This window comes from Notamacropus eugenii, chromosome 1, assembly GCF_028372415.1.
Source record: "Notamacropus eugenii isolate mMacEug1 chromosome 1, mMacEug1.pri_v2, whole genome shotgun sequence".
Lineage (NCBI taxonomy): Eukaryota > Metazoa > Chordata > Mammalia > Diprotodontia > Macropodidae > Notamacropus > Notamacropus eugenii.
Window position 1 is genome coordinate 280,762,496 of NC_092872.1, and position 14,588 is coordinate 280,777,083.

At 44.7% G+C, this 14,588-nt stretch overlaps 1 protein-coding gene across 3 annotated transcripts in view; it reads right to left on the reverse strand.

The window, feature by feature from the left end:
* Positions 1–12,814, reverse strand: part of LIPA (lipase A, lysosomal acid type) — a 35,850-nt gene extending 23,036 nt beyond the window's left edge. The window contains exons 1-3 of one of the 3 annotated variants that reach the window (XM_072628986.1): positions 12,596–12,804; positions 8,591–8,702; positions 4,981–5,098 (exon numbers count right to left, since the gene is read on the reverse strand). In XM_072628986.1, the coding sequence (XP_072485087.1) occupies positions 4,981–5,098; positions 8,591–8,701 (229 nt within the window). In that variant the 5' untranslated portion in view covers position 8,702; positions 12,596–12,804. Of the gene's footprint in view, positions 1–4,980; positions 5,099–8,590; positions 8,703–12,595 lie in introns of all 3 variants that reach the window. The other 2 variants (XM_072628987.1, XM_072628988.1) reach the window with 2 other exon arrangements.
* Between the last annotated feature and the right edge of the window lie 1,774 nt (positions 12,815–14,588).

Below are 14,588 nucleotides of genomic sequence, written 5' to 3' on the forward strand. Positions count from 1 at the left end.
GGCAAAGTGCCTTAAAGGTTTGACCTTCACAATAACCCCGACTGGTGAAAGCTATTTTTCCCCACTTCAAAGCCTACCTCAGACACTTTCTGGACAACTTCTGTCCCTCAGTGTGCATATCCATAAAATGAGCATCATACTCGCAATCCTCCTCCCCAACCCCACCCCAATCTAGGGTTGCTGTGGGGAACGCCACATGCCTTGAGCTAGAAGGGACCTTAGAGAGCTTCTAAACCAACTCCTACATTTTTTCCAGATAAGGAGACTGAGGCCCAGAGAAGGGAAGGGATTTTCTCAGGGTCACACAGAGTGAATGGCAGAGGTAGTTTCGGAACTCGGGTCTTCTGATTCCAAATAAAATGCTCTTGGCACAGTGCTAAAGGCAGGAGACCAAGGAGTGGCTTGAACATTAGGAGGCCCAACTTACTGATCAGTTGCCCGGCTGCATAGGATCAATCAATCATAAACATTTCTTAAGAGCCTAGTATGTGCCAGACACTAAGTGCTGGGGATACAAAAAAGGCAAAAGACAGTCAGAGTCCCCAAATCCCAAGTTGGAAAGGTCTTTGGGACCATCTAGACCAACCTGAAATACACTGAGAATTCCTTCGATAGTATCCCTGACAACTGGTCAGTCAATGAGTAGTTACTAAGTTCAAAACCACAGTCCTGCCCTCAAGGAGCTTATGCTCATCCAGCCTCTGCCTGAAGCCCTCCAGTGATAGGGAGACCACCACCTCTCAATGGGGTCCATTTCACTTTAGGCCAGCAAAGTCAGAAGGAGACATAACCAAGCACGAAGCTTGTAACATGCAGAATGTATTACACCCATGTTTCTTTTCTTCTTTTTTTTTAAGCAAAATAGTACAAAAGGGAGATTTGCAGTTTCACAGAGAATTCTCTTTTTGTATTCTACCGAGTAAATGGAAATGTTCTCTTTTTGGGAGTTTGAAGTTGAGGATTTTTTTTTAACTGTAGCTTCCTTTCCACCCCAGAGGGAGGGGGTAGAGTCATCAAGGCCCAGCTCCAGATCCTCATCCTCGAATAAACTAGCAGTGCCAAATAAACTGATTTTGGAAAAAGAAATTGAACAGACCATAAATGAGTTTCCTAAGGAAAAAGTACTGGAAATGGACAGATTTACAAGAAAATTCTACCAGACATTTAAAGATCAATTCATTCCAATATTAAATAAATCATATGGAATAACAGGCAAAGAAAGGAACCTACCAAACTTTTATGAACAAGTATCCTACTGTTCCCTAAACCAAGAGCAAAGACAGTAAAAGAAAATTAAAGGCCAATTTCACAAATAAATATGGATGCAAAAATCTTAAATAAAATCCTAGCTAGGGGACTACAACAATATTTCACAAAGATTAGACATAGTGACCAAGTGGGATTTATGCCTGGAACACAGGGAACTCACACCTACTGAATTGGCTTAAAGGATAGAAGGGGAAAATATTGTTTGAAGAACAACTGTGAACAATTAAGCTATTCTGAATATTAAAAATAATCAAATCCACTACAAAGGACCCATGGAGGAAGATACCATCCACCTGCAGAGACAGGATTTCAGAAGAGAAGTGTGAAGAGTGTGGTTTTACATAGTTATACATCTGTGTCAAATGGTGGCCTTATCTACTGCAGAATGGGGGGTGAGGAGGGAGATAGGAAATTAAAATGTAACCAAAAAACAATCAGAACAAAAACAGACCCAACTGGCCTTGCTCTCCAGCAAACTCTCTGTCCAACTACTCGTGATTCTGAATCATCCTTGACTTTAATGACCAAGCAAGCACACACATGACCTCGCCTTTCTGGCTGGCCACCAGGCTCCAAGTCCTCTCTGCTATCCCAACCTCAGGGAGGGAACCCTCTCTTTCTCCTTGAATAGACACTGACTATATTTTGAGAGGCCACCACCAGCGATGGGTGGGCACTGATTTAAATTTCATTGCCTGAAAGACTAGGTATTTGTCTTTATTCAGTCAAGTGGCAAAGCCCAGCTCCTGGCTTGTTTCCTCTTCTCATCTACACAGACAGGTCTCATGCCCCTCTGACAGTCATGAAGCTCATTTGCTCAATCACATGTCTGTAACAGGGGGTCCTTGGAGGCCTGAGCTCCATCTTTCCATCCAAGGTTCTTCTCCTCCCCGTTCCCTGATAACTCCAACAGTGCAGTGGAAAGAACCTTGGATTTGGAGTCACACAGATAGGACCTTGGGCAAATCCCTTTCCCTCTCTGACCCTCGGTTCCCTCCTCTGTAAAATGAGGAGGTTGAACTGGGCAGTCTTTACAGACCTTTCCAGTTATAAGCTGCATGATCCTCTCCAGTAAAGAGCCTTCTCTTGCCCTCAGCTGGCTGTTGACCAGTGTGTTCAAGAGTGAATTGCCCAAAGAACAATTAGGAGGACCTGAGTTCAAATATGGCCTCAGATGCTATTTGTGTGACTCTGGGCAAATCACTTAACCCTATTTGCCTTACTTTTCTCATTTGTAAAATGATCTAGGAAAGGAAATGGCAAAGGAGTGGGCCCATCATGGTGACAGGCAGGAATAGAAGACCAGGGCCTTCCTAAAACCAGTCACAGACACAGAGCTAGCCAGGGCCTGGGCACTCTTACTTTTCAGATGAGGGAACTGAGACTGATGAAGGCCCAGCAGCTACATTCTCCAGCCTCTTCTCCATCTTCAGAGGCCACAAAGTAGATGGACTACTCTCTGGGCAGAGACGTCCTACTTTTCACTCTCTCAGTCAATAGCTTTTGGCTACAAGACACCGAGTCACAGAATTTAAGAGTTAGAGGGGACACTTCAGTGACCATCAAGTCCAACCATACCACAAAAGGAATCCCTTCTGCCACACTTCCCCCAAAAATGTTCATTCAGCCTCTTCTTGGAGACCTCCAAAGACAGGGAACTCACCACACCTCTGGACACCTCTAATCATTAGCAAATCTCTCCCGATACTCAGCCCAAGTTTGCCTCTTTGTGATTCTATCCACTGCTCCTGCTTGTGGTCTGGGGAATCAAGCAAAATACATCTAATAACTCCTTCAAAAAATTTGAACGCAAACACCAAGTTTTCTCCTCCTTCCTAGCCTGCCTACCCTCCCCTCCCCAAGTCTTCTCTGGGTCCTTCCCTTCTCTGTATCTCATTTTTCTCAACTGGGAAGTGAGGAGGCTGGCCTGGATTAGCTCTGGAGCCTCCTGCTGGACTGCATTATCTCTGGAGTCTCTAACTGGCCTGGATTAGCTCTGGAACTTCCAGTTTTATCAGGGAATTTTCTCTTAATTCTGTGCAGGCAAACCATTCTTCCTACACCTCTAAGAAGCTTCTGGGATAGGGTTTTCTTTGAGCTCTCCTGGAGGCCCAGGAGCTCTTTCAACCAAGGACCAGAAGGAAACCGAGGCAGAGGAAGGAGAAATTCGGGCCTCTTCAATGGCTCGGACTTTCTGGACCTAATCCCAGAGCTAGTGTTGGGAAAGCGCCCTAGTCATCAATGGATCACTGAGACTTTCTACAAAACACAATCACAGGATCTCTGAGATAAAACAAACAGCTGTGCAGACCCAGCTGGGGTAGATTAGGAACTGAGAAAAACCTGAGGATAGCAAAAGTCAAAGAGTCCCATGGCAACACCACCTAGTAGCAACATGGAAATGAACAAGAGAGGTCCCTGCTTTGTTCTCCCCCTTCTCCATCGCTCTAGGAAAAGCTCCATGCCCTCCCCCCCTTCTTCTGATAGCAAAAAGTGAAGAGGAATTAACAAGTTTTTCTGGCTTGAAGCTTAACCTCAGAACAACTGGGATCTTGGTGAGAGATCCCATAACTTCCTGGCAAACTGAGGGAGAAAAAATGGAAACAGGATCAGACTTCATATTCTTGGGCTCAAAGATCACTGCAGAGGGTGACCAGCCACGAAATTCAAAGACACTTGCTCCTTGGAAGGAAAGCTCTGGCAAATCTGGACAGCAGATTCAAAAGCAGAGCCATCACCTTACCAACCAAGGTCCACATAGTCAAAGCTATGGCTTTTCCAGTAGCAGTGGATAGCTATGAGAGTTGTACTACAAGGAAAGCTGATACTTTCATACTGTGGGGCTGGAGAAGACTTTGAAGAGTCTGTTGGACAGTAAGGTGATGAAATCAGTCAATATTTAAAGAAATGAATTCAGGCTGTTGACTGGAAGCTCAAATACTGAGGCTGAAGCTTACTTTCTTTGGCCACGTCATGAGGAGATGGGACTCAATGTAAAAGACTCTCATGTTGAGAAAGATTGAAGGCAAAATGAGAAGGGGATGGCAGAGGATGAGATGGATAGAGAATGAACATGAACTTGGACAGACTTCAGAAGATAGTGGGGAACAGAAGCGCCTGGCATGCCCTGGTCCATGGGGTCACAAAGAGTCAGACATGATTGAACAACAGCTTCCCTCCCAGATCCCCAGGTCAGCACTGACCTGAGCCTACATTCCTTCCCTCCAGCAGGATCATGAAAGATGCTTTTTCTTACTCTGTTTTTCTCCTTTAAAACAGGAAGCATTTCTAAACTTTGTTTAAAGAGTTCGGTTTAGAGAGCCTTACAGACGAACTCTTCTGGGTTCTCAAACTGAAAAAATCATGACAAAGGGATGCTATTATCATATTCCAGCTGCAGTTAGTTCATCCTGGAGGCTGCCCCTCCTCATTCATTCATCCATTTGATAAGCATGTATTAAGCACCTACTAGGTACATAAGCACCATACTCCCTGGGATACCAGGCAAATGAAGTTGTCTCTGCCTTCATGCAGTTTCTGTCCCACTGTAGGGACAGAGAAATTCAATACACTCCATAAAAGGGGGCAATTGTTTTATGTCATTGAGAACCTCGCAATCATCAATAAAAATAAATAATGCAAAAATTCAAAGTCATAGGCATAATATCCACAAAGTAATTAGAAGGCATTTGCCCTTGTAAACCACTGTACCTTTATCCCATCCGTTCTTTCTGCCATGTGGAATTCTGTTAATGCTTAGGATGTAACCATCATCAGTCACAACATTATACTCCTCACTGGGAAAGCCCCAGTAGGAGATAATTTCACTCTGTAAGAAGAAAAATCAAATGGTGACTCAGGGAGAAATCCTGAGAAGGACAGTCAAGGAATTAGCAGAGAAGAGAGGGGAGAAGAGAGGGGGGAGACAGCAATAACACTCATCAGCCTTGACAGGTGACAGTATTTTTCCAATTATTAAATGAGACCCCATTTTCTCAAGATCATTCACAGGGGGCAGGTCACAGGACATCGCTGAATAGGTCTCTTCCAATCCCACTGACCATATCAAGGGAGTCTAGCGTCCAGAGACTCAAACCAACTCTCCATCTGCTATAGCTGTGGATCCCCGTTCATCTTCCAATGTTGATTGGTTTTATAGGACTATACTTATCTTTTATACAGGAGGGCTTTGGGGGAGGGGGGCGTGAATTGGTGGGTAGTGATAGACATGAACAGTAATCCAGTTACAACTTTGTTACATAGAATATATGTTGTTTTCCATGTAACAGACATTTAAGTTCAGTCTCATATCTCATTGTTTTTTGCATATTGAAATGCCTATTTTTGTTGGTGACAGATATGTTCATAATAACAAAGGATTTTATTAAGTGGATCCCCAGCTTGGTACAGGCATTGGGAGCCTTTCTCATCCCAACAAAAGAGCAGAGATTTCTCCCTCTTGTTGTCAGGGATTTTGAAACCCTACTCTTCGCCATGATCTCCCTCCTCATCTTCCTTTCTTAACCTCCCTGGCTGTTGAAGGCTGCCTCTCCTGGTCCTGCCTGCTGCCAATGCCATCTCTTCTCCCATTACCTTCCATCTACTCTGTATGCTTCTTGTATGTGCATCTTTAGGTGCATGCGTCTCCCCTCCATGAGAATGGGAGCTCCCTAAGGACAGGCATCATTTTTTTTTTGCCTTTTTTTGTATCTTCAGTGCTTAGTATAATGCCTGACACACAGGTCTTAATAAATGTTTATTCACTGGTTGCTTCCTACAGAGCTGAACCTCCCAGGACTTCTTTGCCCTCTTCTAGGGCCAAATTCTCCTGGCTCAGATTTGCTCCCACTGCCCTTCTGATGTCCTGCACTGCAAAGGATCCCCTCCTCCTGCCAGGACTCTCTGGTCCCACCACACCACTCTACTAGGTTGTTAACGTAATCCTATGGATCCACTCAAAAGCTGAGGGGAGAGAAGGAACTGAAGTCAAGGGGAAAGAAACCAGTGACTTCTTCTCTTTGCCTGTTTGGGTGACCTTTGATCCAGTTTCCATATGAACATATTATAGATTGCTTCTGAGGCACTCAAGTGGAGAATCAGGGGACTAACTACCCCCACCACCCCAACACCCTCACAACCCCAACACCCCTGTGGGTTCTTCAGGCCCCTACTTCTCCTTTTCACAACCCATACTTTCTTCAATTGGAGGATTTAAAAGGGAACAGGAAGAACAAAAGCCAAGGCAACCGATTCTACTCAAAAGTCTTGGGAAAGAGCAAGGAGTGGGACGGAAGGCTAAACAGGAAGCAAAGAAGAGAAATTAAAACCAGTGACCAAAAGTGCCCCACCTCACTCAGCAAAATGACCAAGTAGGCGGCAGCTAACCCAAAAGGTCATGGCAAGGACAAGCCTGGCCCACTTATCAGTCATGATCTTCCACTAAAACTCTATCCAAAGGGCATTTATTAATTACTTACTATGTGCCAGGTGGTGGGGAATTCAAGACAAAAGTGATAAGCAGAGCTTGCCTTCAAGGGGCTTGTATTCTGCTGGTAGGATGCAACATGGAAATGAAATAAAATGGGAAACTTGCACTGAGAAGGGAGAAAACACCGAGGACTAAGAAAAGCAGGACTGGCTTCCTGGAGGAGGTGACACCTGACTGAAGCCCATTCAAAGGGCTGGAGGGGAGGAGAAAGTTGCCTTTCAAGCAGGAAACATGCCTGGACAAAGGCCTAGAGGTAGGAGATGGAAGGCTGACCAAGGAAACAATGGGTAAAGTAGCTTGGCTGGAACATGGAGGATGCCAAGGGAAATAATGGGAAATAAGTCCGTAAAGCTTGGCTGGCAAGAGAGTAGGAAGGGTTTTTATGCATTTTCTTTTCAGAGGATGGGACAAACCACAGATCAAGCTCACAACATGACAATAACAGCCTGCCATGATGGATGTGCAAATACTGGGAGCACAGAGGATCCTACCAAACATGAAAAGAAGGCTTTTAAGTTCTTTTCCAAAAATCCTTATTTTGTTGTCAAAATGGGAAGATTCTTGATAGAGAATTTTCAGCAAGACACAGACAGCAAGCAAAGGCTGTACCAGAAAAGGGGGTGCCCACTCTGATGAGATCTGAGAGCCATAGCACTCATCCATCTCAGCATGCGCTGACTCCATCCAAGTAGTCACCTTGGAAGGATGGATACTTATTCCAACAATGCCAAAACTTCTGCAGAGCTCCCCTTTATGAGACCCCATAAACCACACTGAATGATCAGCCTAACTACTTTATGAACCTACCTCATTTCTTAAGCAAAAATAAGATTCCCCCGAGAAGACCCCCTACTGTATTCACCAAACTGCTCTGCAAATGGCAATTAGGATACTGAAAAAAAGGAGGCAGTGTGGTACAGTAGGAAGAGAATTTGCTCTAGCTTCTTAGGCCCTGTGTTCAAGTCCTGCTGTGTGACCTTGGGTAAAGTACTCTCCCTGAGCTTCAATTTCCTTAGCTGTAAAATAAGGTCAGACTAGATGAGCTTGTTGGAGGTCCCTTCCATCTATAGCTCTGGGGCCTTAAAATCTGTGGATATGACAAATAAGGCCTCATGTGTTTGTCTAAAAACATCAATCATGCCACTTTTTAATCATCCTGGAACTATTGCAACTTTGCATGACTGTGCCATATTTAATTAGCCTAATGGTTATCATGAGACAGGGGAGACCAAAACTGACTTGAAAAAACCACCTCACTCCTATATTGAGTGAAGTAAAGGACAACCTGGGGGTTACAAGCAAGGGTTTATCTGATTATTCCTGCTGGACTGAGGGGGAAAGCTAGAAAAGTGAAGGAAGACGAGGAGAAAAAGGAAGTAATAAGGGGAGGAAGAAAGAGGAGAGAGACAGACATGGGAGAAGGAAGAGAGGAAAGGGAAGGGGAGAAGGAAGAGAAGAGATGAAGAAGAGAAGAGAAAAGGAGGAAAAGAGATGAGAGGAAGAGGAAAAGAAATTAAGAAGAGAGGGAGGGAGGAGAGATGAAGGAGAGAGAGAAAAGAGAGGAAGAGAGAAGAAAGAAAGGGAGGAGAGATAGGAAAGGTGGAGAGAGAGAAGGAAAGAAAGAAGAGAAGGAAAGAGGGGAGGAAGGGAAGAGAGGGGACACAGAAAGAAAAACAAAGAAGATGAGGGTGAAAACAGCCTCTTAAGGGTTAGGCCAAGAGAAAGACTGGGAAGCAGGTTTGAGGAGAATCCCAATGGCTTCTCCTAGGGAAGTAAGCTACCATAGACTTTTTTCTCCCAAGTATTTCCCAGGTCTTCTTAGAGGAAACTCACAATATTCATGTATGCTTCAGGATCCACATATCTCTTCTTCCTGGAATGTTCCTCTGAATGCACTAAGCCAAGGACCACACAGGCCACCACGCCAAAGAGCCACTTTGTCATTCTGTGCAAAATAACATTTCTGTTAACAAGGGGACATCGTAATGATAATGATCAAACTTGACCCTAGAGGAGAGTACATTTCTCCCTTAAATGCAGAGTTGGGGGAGTAGGGATGGAAAGCACTGGATATACTTTCAGATTCTACAAATACGTTGGTTGATTTTGCTTAAGATGGCCCCAGCTATTAGTAACCAGCTAAAAAACTGTGAGATCCATTCTGGAAAGCAATTCAGAGATATGCCCAAAGTTCTATAAAATCACACATATCCTTTGACCTAGCAATACCAAAAGAGATTTTAAAAATAAAAAGGCTCTATATATACAAAAATATTTATAGTAGCTCTTTTCTGGGGGTAAAGAATAAAAAATTGAGGAGATGCCCATCAATTGGGGAATCATTGTACAAATTGTGGTATGGGATTATGATGGAATATTATTGTACTATAAGAAATGACGAACAAGATGCTCTCAGAGAAATCTGGAAAGATTTGCATGGGCTGATACAAAGTGATAAGTTCTATGCACAAAGTAACAGCAATCTGGTAAGATGCTCAGCTATAAATGACTTAGCTATTCTCAACAATTTAGTGATCCAAGACAACTCTGAAGAACTTATGATAAAAAATGCTCTCTATCCCCAGAGGAAGAACTAATGGTGTCTGAAAACAGATGGAAGATTTTTTTTTAAATTTCTTCATTTTTCTTGAGTTTTTTTCTCTGTTTTCTTTCACAACATGACTACTATGGAGGTGTTTTGCATGACTATGCATGTATAACCTATATCTAATTGCTTGCATTCTCAGTGAGGGTGTGGGGAGGGAGGAAGACAGAATTTGGAACTCAAATTTTAAAAACAAATGTTAAGACTTGTTTTTACATGTAACTGGGGAAAAATGAAATACTAAATAAATAACTTTTTTAAAGAAAAGAAAAGACTGGTGGCATATGAATATAATGGAATACTATTGTACTCTAAGAAATAACAAGCAGGTGGACTTCAGAAAAACCTGGGAAGATATATATGAACTGATGCTGAGTGTCATGAGCAGAACCAGGAGAACATTATACGCAGTAACAGCCACAGAGTCCGAGGGCTGTTTCTAATAGACTTAGCCCTTCACAGCAATGCAAGGACCTAAAACCTTTCCAAATGACTTTTGATGCAAAATGCCATCCACCTCCAGAGAAAGAACTACAGTCAGAATACAGAATGAAGCAGACTATTTTCTATTTTGTTTTGTTTTGTTTTTTCTCATGGTTTCTCCCATTTGATTCTTCTATGCAACATGACTAATGTGAAAATGTGGTTAATAAGAATGTATTCGTAGAACTCATATAAGATTACATGCCATTATGGGGAGTTAGGAGGAGGGAGAGGGAGAAAATTTAAAACTTATGGAAGTGATTGTTGAAAACTGAAAACAAATAAATTATTAATCCAAACCCTAAAAAAAAAAAAAAAAGACTGTGAGGTCCCTAAGGGAGCCTTCTCGCAGCTTCACCTCCCTCTCAGCCCCTGGCACTGTGCTCTGTGCATAGAGCAGGAGTTTCAAAAATAACTGCTGTTTTGAATTGGATTACAATCCTCTAAGAAACTACCAAAAGTAATTTTTATGACAGTTGATTCAAAGGAAAAAATTTATTCTGTCCTTTTGACTAAGCAAAAAAAAAAAAATGCCTGAGATGAAAAAGAGGGAAGAGAGGAGAGATGATCCCTCCCCTCAGGCCTGACTACCATCTGACCAAGTGACTAAGCTTTCCACCACCCCCATACCCAATGCCCTCAACGTTAATGTTAAATTCCTTCCTAGAAAGCCTGAGTGGGCGATCACAGGAGAGGAAAATTCAAGAACAATTAAGGTTAATCTATCTCTCCCTAACACACTCTCAGTTTCTCTGTCCGCCTCTGTCTCTTTCTCTATCTCTCTCTCTCTCCCTCCCTCTTTCTCTCTCTCTTTCTCTCTCCTTTGCTCTCTCCTCTTTCTCCATCTCTCTCTCCTCTCTCTCTCCTTCTCTATCTCCCCCTTTTTCTCCTGCGCTGTCTCTCTCTTAGATTTGAATCTTCTCCTACCCTCTTAGCTCCAGCCTCCACTCTCTCCTGATCTCTGGCAGAATGACACATCAAGACAGTCATCTTTGGTTTTCTCTAAGAAAAGTGAAATGCCACGCTGGGACTGCATATGAGGAGAAGAGTGAACAGGAGCCTCCAGCTTCTTGACCTCCAGCCTTTACACTAACATCAAAGGATAGTACTTTCCAACGACCCAACATTAAAGCTGAGACCTCCAAGGCTGAGATAGTTTTGAAGAAGCATTTGCATTCAAATCCTGCCTTTGCCACCTTCCCCCTTGCCTGTGTGACATTTTAAAACTTCCAACTTCTCAGGGCCTCAGTTTTCCCATTTGGGCTAGCTGATTTCTAAGTTCCCCCCACCCACCCTCTGCTTGGAATTGATGACCTGTCCACAGTCTTCATTGAGAGGCAGCTGCGTCTTAGGAAGGCTACCGGGGTGGGATCAGAGGGGCCTCAGAGGCCAGCTAGCCCAAACTCCTTATTTTAGAGATGAGGAAACTGAAGCCTGCGGAGGTTAAATAAAGGATTGAAACGAGATCGGCTGACTCCTTTTCTTCTCTTTCCATTGTAACCAACACCCCACCCCCTCATATCTAGAGAGTTTCAGAAATGGAGCTGGAACCCAGTGCTGTTCTCTGTCCACTCCATCACCACCTCTCCAACATCTTGAAAGTATTTATCCAGCAGATCCAGGGGTCAATTTGCATCCTATTTTCCCTATTAGAAAACACTCTTTCAGAGCAGGGACTATGCTATGTTCCTGCCTTTCTTTGTTCCCCCAGAACTTAGCACAATGCCTGGCACATAGTAGGGCTTCATAAATGCTGGTCGGCTGACTGTCAGGCATTAGGTATACGTAACCTAAAAAGAAAAAAAAATCTTTCAAAGAATTTACATCCAATTAGAAGGCAAGAAGCTACAGCTAAGACAATTTGGAAAGAAATAAAAGATGGGTAGGTGAACACAGACAAAATTACAGCTGATCCTTAGCCTCCTCCCCTCCAAAACCGAAATTAGCTCTGTCGGTAGATGACCCTTCTCACAAGCTCTGTACAAGCTCAATTTCACAACCGAAGCCTTTCCAAACAGCCTCGAGGAGAATGGACTTGAATCCAGTCTCTGTATTATTACAGAAGCTTCACGACGCCTACAAAGAGCTCGCAGAAATTTAAACAAGGGGAAAGTAAGAGGATCTGGGTACCAGGCACCAATAAAGCGAGGTAAAGGGAGGAAAACCCAAAGTGGTAGTATTTACCACCATGCCCAACACACACACACACACACACGACCCAAAGTGGTAGTATTTACCACCATGCCCAACACACACACACACACACGACCCAAAGTGGTAGTATTTACCACCATGCCCAACACACACACACCACACACACACACACACACACACACGAAACCCTTTCTAGTTGCTCTAGTTGCCAGCCGATGACTAGAGGTGCCAGTTAGCTCTCGAAACCTTCCTAAAACCCAACGAGTCCAGCCTCCAACCGAGGCTATGGGAGGCTGGATGCCTCGTCCAATGGTCGCAAGAGCTTCGAGCTGGAAAGGACTTTGGACATCCTATTGAGAAAGCAGCCTGCCTCATTTTACAGCAGGGGACCTTGAGGCAGGGAGAACTTGAGTTGCCCAAGGCCACCCAAGTACACAGGCAGGGGAGACCTGGAGGACAAGGGTCAGCGCTCTCCTGCAGCGCTGGTCTCGTACCCCCACACACACTTCACCCCCAAGCCCGGAGCCCCGAAACTCTGGCCCCGCCACCCGTCCCAGTGCGTCTTCTCCAGCTGCGCGCAGCGGGAAACGACTCACCTGACGCGCAATCGGTCCGATCTGGCAACCTTGGCTGGGGCGCGAACGAGCAGGACCAGAGAAGGAGGAGCTGGGAGGGGAAGAAGAGCCCCAGCCCCTCGGGACCCCTCTCAGGCTACCGCGGGCCGCCAATCAGGAGCGCCGGCGCCAGGGAAGTGCCCTCGGAGCTCCTCCTAAGTCAGGCTCTGCGCCTGGTGACTCGCTTATGACAGCGGGTGCAGGCCCCGGCGTGCTCCGTCAGCCCACGCCAGCTCGGGGCGGGCCTAGGGAGAGAAAGGAGCGGCCCTTACATCCTCCCCCTTCTCCCTCCCGCCCCTCAGCACCCGAGCCACGCAGAGAGCCCGAGAAGCCGCGGCTGGTGGAGAACGGCCGAGAACTTTAAATGACCAGACTGGGAGGGTTCTTAGAACGCCGGGGCACGGACAGTGCAGGGAGCTTGGGAACGCTGGGTATCAGATCCCACCTGAGCCTTGGGCTATCTGAGAGCGAAGAGCTTAGAACGTAGGACAGTACCGGGAGCTTTAGAAGGCGGAGTGTCTGAGGGCGTTAGAACTGAGTGTCACATCACATACAGCAGAAATTGTCGAAGGGAAAGCGACCTAACAGTCCCGAATATGAGAACCTAACAATCCAGAATATGGGGACAATCCGGAATATAAGAACAGCCCAGAACATGAAACAGGAGGTGGATTGTCCAAGCAAAAGGTTTCTGAAACTGAGCGTTGGAACAGAAAATGCCTGAGCTGGGAAGGAGTTTAGAAGGTCAAAGTGGAAGGGAAAGTAGAATGTCAGAAAATAGACTACTAATGGAAAGGGTTTGGGGCCATAACTTAGCTATGTGACCCTGGGCAAGTCATTTTACCTTATGTGCCTCAGTTTCCTCACCTGTAAAAAAGCTGGAGAAGGAAATGGTAAACCACTCCAGTATCTTTGCCAAGAAAATTCTAAATGCCGCCAGGGAGAATCCGACAGGGCTGAACAACAAATCAACATAAAATGAAACATTTTGTGGTTAGATGTTCTATGTAAAAGGAATTTTGAAACGCAGGTTAAAATTTCCATAAAAACAGGAGAAATTTTGAAACATGGACAATTAAGAACTTAGATACCTGGAAAGAGATTGCAATGTCCATGCACAGACTGTCACCAGACTAGAGAGCCCTCTGTAATCCAATGGCTTCCCTCTCCGTTATTTCCCGTTTAGCCTGTACTGGGATGTCTGTATGTTGTCTTCACCATTTCAGTGTAAGCCCCTTGAGGGCAAGGACTATCTTTTGCCTCTTTTTGCATCCCTAGCATTTAGGACATTGCCTGGTCCATAGTAGGTCCTGAATAAATGTTTGTGGAATTGAATTGAATTAAGGAATTTCTGAAGTCACCTAATCCAACCTCCTCATTTTACAGTTGAAGAAACAAATCGGGTCTTTCAGTCACTTGCCCAAGGTAACAAGCTATCAGAGATAGGGTTTGAACCCAAGTCTTTTGACCCCAGAGTTCCTGCTGATTCCACTGAAGCATGCTATCAGGGTAGAAGACCTTAAATAGCAAGTCAAACCCCACCCACCTCCACTTCACAGATGAAGAAGCTAAGAGTCCAGTAGGGGAAATAAGTTGCCAAAGGTCCCACAACTACAAAGCAGCAGTAGGAGGATTAAAGCCCAGAGTCTCTGAGGCATCTCTGCCTCCCAACTTCCCTGGCTTCCTTCAGGTCTCAGCTAAACTTCCACTTTCTACAAAAGGACTTTTCCCATTCCTCTTAATACCAGGGCCTTCCCTCTATTAATTATTTTCAATTTATCTTGTCAACAGCTTTTTCCATATTGTTGTTTGGTTGTTTCAGTCTTGTCTGACTCTCTTGTCTGGAGTGATTTGTCATTTCCTTCTCCAGCTCATTTTAAAAATGAGGAAACTGAGGCAAACAGGGTGAAGTAACTTGCCCAGAGTCACACAGCTACCAAGTGTGTAAAGCCAGATTTGAACTGTTCACAGGATT